Source organism: Alosa pseudoharengus, unplaced genomic scaffold (genome assembly GCF_046254945.1).
Source record: "Alosa pseudoharengus isolate Yale_2024_CS ecotype anadromous, Long Island Sound unplaced genomic scaffold, YU_APseudo_1.1 YU_APseudo_1.1_scf_15, whole genome shotgun sequence".
NCBI classification, from domain to species: Eukaryota; Metazoa; Chordata; class Actinopteri; order Clupeiformes; family Clupeidae; genus Alosa; species Alosa pseudoharengus.
In genome coordinates this window covers 29,445,897-29,450,896 of record NW_027468620.1, presented here as the reverse complement: position 1 = coordinate 29,450,896, position 5,000 = coordinate 29,445,897, and the positions used below count along the sequence as shown (strand labels likewise).

Genomic DNA, 5,000 nt, shown 5'->3' with positions numbered 1-5,000 from the left:
TCCATGTTTACTGTATCAGTATAAAATACAAGCTCCAAGTTTGACCTGCTAAACTTCCCCTGAGATGGAGATTAGGGATGGCGAAATTTAAAAAAAATCTTAACCGGCCACTGAGCCTCATTAACCGGTTAAAGTCGGTCACCGAAAATTCTATAACTGCCATTTATGATACTCGTGTCCTGTCGCGCGTCTTTCTCTGCCCGTCAAACAAGTTATCCCCCCATTTTAGAATGGTTAGGCTCCCGTCACACAATGTTAGTTCGTGCCCTTTGTATTATACATTTTCCCCAATCATTGTCCACTACTTGTGGAGGAATAAGGGTTTTGTTTTGGGGAGAAAAATAATTGCTTTCCCTGCGCACCCACGCACAGGCACACATTACACACAACGTCGACCTTCCATACAACGCGGCACCGAGCTCGGGCTATAAAAAGCTCACGTTACAAAGTCACAAACAGAGAACGCTACATTTGGTGGTGTTACAGGAAAGTATATTAACCAACGTCTTCGTAAAAAAACGTACCGATTGCCAACAGCCTCTGTAGTGTGCTGCACAAAATCCTTTGCAATAAGTTCCTGTCGTGGTTGCGCTTAATAAATTCCGCCGTGGGACGGCTCATGCTCACATTTATCATTTTTAGATATTGAGTGATCATATCGCCCCATACAATACAACACCAATAACACGTGTGTGCGCAGTGTAATAACAGACACTGGCTGGCATTCGGGAGCTTTAAAAATATAGTGTTATAATAGTCGGCTGCAGAACATTTTAACCGGTCAACGTTGATTCACCGGTTAAACGGCTACCGGTTAACATCCCTTAACATCCATTGGAGATCTCTTCCCCAGGGTTCTCTGGGGCCCTGTGTTGAGAAGCCTGGCGGCAGTGAATCGATGCTGGAGGGCAGATTGAAGTCCACTGAGCTCTCCGTGTTGTTTTCACTCTGATTGCGTCTGGTGGTCTCCTCTAAGGAGCCTCTACAGCTCGTCTGCCTGAGTAACTATCTGATGAGGGTCAGTCTGGCCGCCAGTGAATCAGTCTCGTTTGTTCTCTTCCAGTGATGGCTCCTTCCCTTATGATTCTGTTCCCTGGCAACAAAACGCCAACCAAGCCCCTGGGTCTTTGTCTGTAGTGACGACAGTGTGGGGTGTGACCAATACATCTCAAAGTCAGGTAAGGTATATAAAGTGACTGAATAGAAAATAAATCGAAATCGTATATGGTTTTAAAAGATGCTTTAGAAGTTCACAGCTATTTACCATATTACCATATAAATATTTGTGTTCCTGAAAAGACCTGCTAAAGCAATGCTTTAACAAACTTTATGTGTTTACATTTGCATGAAGCTGTTATTTTTAAGTCTGTCAATTTGTTAAATTCTACTGTATGTATTAAAATAGACCTTCACCTTTGTCAACAGGTCTTGGGCAACCCAATGGCAAACGCTAACAACCCCATGAACTCTGGAGGGAATACCATAGGCTCAGGCATGGCAGCTAACAACCCAGGCGTGAACTCCCAGTTCCCTGGTCAGCAGCAGCAGTTCCCAGCCAAAGGGGGCAACAACCAGGCCTACATGCAGCAGGGCATGTACGGACGACCGGGACACCCGGGCGGTGGGGGCTTCAGTGGGAGGTGAGCAGTCAGTCCACCCTGGGCAGTGATGAGGAGGAGGCCAGTGAATAAGCAACCGACAGGTGTAGAGGTAGAAGCTCATCCAATCAGCATTCTGCGCTAGATTGTGTAGTTAGGTGTGGTTAGGTGTGGTTAGGTGTAGTTAGGTGTGGTTAGGTGTGGTTAGGTGTGGTTAGGTGTGGTTAGGTGTGGTTACAGTAGGTGTGGTTAGGTTAGATGTGTTGCCGGTGGAGAGGGAGACTGTGTGTTGGTGGCAAGGCTTTCTTCCTGACTGTATTGATGGTGCTTTAGTGAGCTGAAACTGTGGCCTCTGTGCTCCGTAGTTACCCAGGCGGTCCTAATGCCCCTGGTGGGATAGGCATGCCTCCGCCCACCCAGCCAGCTGCCGCTGCCGCTGCCGCGGCCGTCGCTGCCGCCGCTGCCACGGCAACCGCCACGGCAACAGCCACGGTGGCCCTGCAGGAGACGCAAAACAAGGACATGAACCAGTACGGCCAGGTACGAGCCAACCACGTGGTTACATGACACTGAACTAATGGGTAATGGCTGTCAAAAGCTCTTTCTTTGGCCAGATTCTCTCCATACAGTAGCATTACTTACAATACATTACAGCACAAACAGTACAGAGCATTATTGTCTTATTCCCTTAAAACATTAGAAACATAGAAACACAGAAATGGATCAGGCGGTTGGATTTAGGAGAAACATGCTCTGTGTTACGTGTGGCTAATTCTCCCCTGCTTTGCTCTGCAGATGTGTTCGTCCTTCCAGATGGGTCCCACACAGGGCTACAACAACCAGTTCATCAGCCAGCAGGGCCCCCGAGGACCGCCATCACACGCAGGGGGCATGAACCCGGCGGGCATCAACACGGGCATCAACAATGCCAACATGAGCGGGCCCCCCATGGGCATGAACCAGCCCCGAGCGCCCGGCATGGTTCCCTTTGGTGGCCACGGCCAGAGGATGCCCCAGCAGGGCTACCCGGGCCCCCGGACGCCCAACATGCCCATGCAGGCCATGAAGAGGCCCTACCCAGGAGAGGTGCGTGGAGCTGGGACAGGGGAGCAAGGGAGGCACAGCACCAGCTCTAGTGCTCCCTTTGGGCTGTGTAGCGCTGGAGCTTCTGCTCTGGAGGAGTAGCCTGCACTGGAGGTTCTGTCTCCTCTCCCCTGAGGCCAGTTTCATCCTCGCAGGCCTCTCTCAGTCAGAGCCCCACTCTATCATGGAGTCCTTCACTTCTTTTGACCTGCTTGTCTTTTGTCTGTTTACCCCCCCCCAGCCAAACTATGGAGGTCAGCAGTTTGGACCAAACGGCCAGTTTCCCAACCAGCAGGGCCAGTATTCCAACCCCAATGCTGCCAGGGCTCTGCCCTCTCCCAATTACCCCGGCCAGAGAATGCCCAGCCAGCAGGGCGCTGGCCAGTACCCCCCCGGCGGAGTGGCCATGGGCCAGTACTACAAGGTGAGCCAGCCGCATGACATCATGTTACTCTGGAGATGAAGCCTGCATTATGACCGAGGTCTGGCAGATGCCTAACGTGTTGCAATAACTGGTTTCTCTTCCAGCAAGAGCATTTTAATGGGCAGAACAACAACTTCTCTGGTGGTGGATACTCCTACAACCAAGGCAATGGGGTATGTACCCTGTCATAGATAGGGTAGATAGATAAATAGATGAAGTTGATAAAAGTACAATTTGTGGCCAATTTAAATGCAATATTTTACTTGCAAAATATATTTAATTTATGTTGTCAAATAAAAGAGGCCTCCTTAGACCTCGACATCACAGGGAGATATTGTTCTATATGTAGATCAGTGAACGTTTTTTGACGGTTGGTTTGTTTATTGACTTTGTTTGTTCTTCTAGCCTCCACGACCAGTGGGCAACTACCCCCACTCTCCAGTCCCTGGGAACCCCACCCCTCCCATGACCCCAGGCAGCACCATCCCCCCCTACCTGTCCCCCAGTCAGGATGTCAAGCCGCCATTTCCTCCAGACATGAAACCAAACGTGACGCTCCTGCCCCCACACCCAAGTGAGTCTCTCTGAGATGACTCACGCCTCTGTCACACTGCACTTGTTTCTTTAAGAGGGTTCCCATAGCCTGAAGTCCTGAAGAGTCTATATGCTCACAGAAATGACTGTAGTTTATGGTGAAGTAGCATAATAATTTAAAGGTTCAGCAATTCTAAAGTTTATGTTTAATTGGATAGCAAAAACAAATGGAGGAATGGTCTGTGTAAAAAGTGTAATATGTGATAGCCACACATTAATTATGCATGTATGGTCTTTTGTAGGTCAAATCTTATGTGGACAAGTGCATTTCATTTGTAGATGTTTGATATATTCAATTAAATTAAATTCAATTCAATTCAATTCAATTCAATTCAATTCAATTCAATGTATGTATGTATGTATGTATGTATGTATGTTTGTATGCACTAGTCATTCTCTTGCATTACTGGAGGTTGAATGCATGATCTAAGCACCCACAGCAAAGACACACCATTGCTTTCTCAGCTGAGTCATCGTTGTGACTGGCTGTAACACAACACCGCAGTGTTAGCACTGAAGCCGGACCTGACCCTAGTCTCCCCCTCTCGTGCCCAGCCAACCCCAACGAGGAGCTGCGGCTGACCTTCCCCGTGCGGGACGGCGTGGTGCTGGAGCCCTTCCGCCTGGAGCACAACCTGGCCGTCAGCAACCACGTGTTCCACCTGCGACCCTCCGTCCACCAGACGCTCATGTGGAGGTACGGCCACCACGCACGCCCCTCACTCAGTGGACACAACTCCATACATATAGCAGAGGTTCCCAAACTTTTCCACGACAAGGCCCCCCAAATACCACTAGGTTCTGGCCAAGGACCCCCTTATTAAACCCATCGACAATACTACGGCAAATGTAAAAATACATTAAGCTAATCCTAATAATTATTTTAGCCACAAACACTTGGAGCATACGCGATGGAGCATATAGTGCGTAAAAATTGTATTTGGGGCTTTCTGCTATATGAGAGCTATCACGACTATTATTCCCAGTCATTATCATGGAAAATATAATGTTCAGATATGTGTCACATTATTATAATGGCATTGTATAACAACCCTCATAGGTATATTTTACATTTTTCAAATGTATTTATTTGTTGCTTTTATTTTTCCCTCCAACTTGCTGAGGCCCCCCTGGCACCCCCTCGCGGCCCCCACTTTGAAAACCACTGATCTATAGCATAGACAAGAATCAGATCGCTTTGCGTGTTCACTTATGTACCTTCTTTTTACGAGGGATATTTCTGAGTTGTTGTTGATTAAAGAAATGTAACCAAACAAAAATGGCAAATTTTTCAAAATGTC

At 48.0% G+C, this 5,000-nt stretch overlaps 1 protein-coding gene across 4 annotated transcripts in view; it reads left to right on the top strand.

Annotated features, from left to right (window-relative positions):
• Nucleotides 1-5,000, top strand: part of zmiz1a (zinc finger, MIZ-type containing 1a) — a 116,356-nt gene that overhangs the window by 100,920 nt on the left and 10,436 nt on the right. For all 4 annotated transcript variants that reach the window (XM_076286209.1, XM_076286210.1, XM_076286208.1 and 1 more), the window contains 8 exons: nucleotides 1,064-1,178; nucleotides 1,426-1,640; nucleotides 1,964-2,138; nucleotides 2,394-2,684; nucleotides 2,923-3,105; nucleotides 3,210-3,278; nucleotides 3,511-3,679; nucleotides 4,255-4,396. In XM_076286209.1, the coding sequence (XP_076142324.1) occupies nucleotides 1,064-1,178; nucleotides 1,426-1,640; nucleotides 1,964-2,138; nucleotides 2,394-2,684; nucleotides 2,923-3,105; nucleotides 3,210-3,278; nucleotides 3,511-3,679; nucleotides 4,255-4,396 (1,359 nt within the window). The remainder of the gene's footprint in view (nucleotides 1-1,063; nucleotides 1,179-1,425; nucleotides 1,641-1,963; nucleotides 2,139-2,393; nucleotides 2,685-2,922; nucleotides 3,106-3,209; nucleotides 3,279-3,510; nucleotides 3,680-4,254; nucleotides 4,397-5,000) is intronic.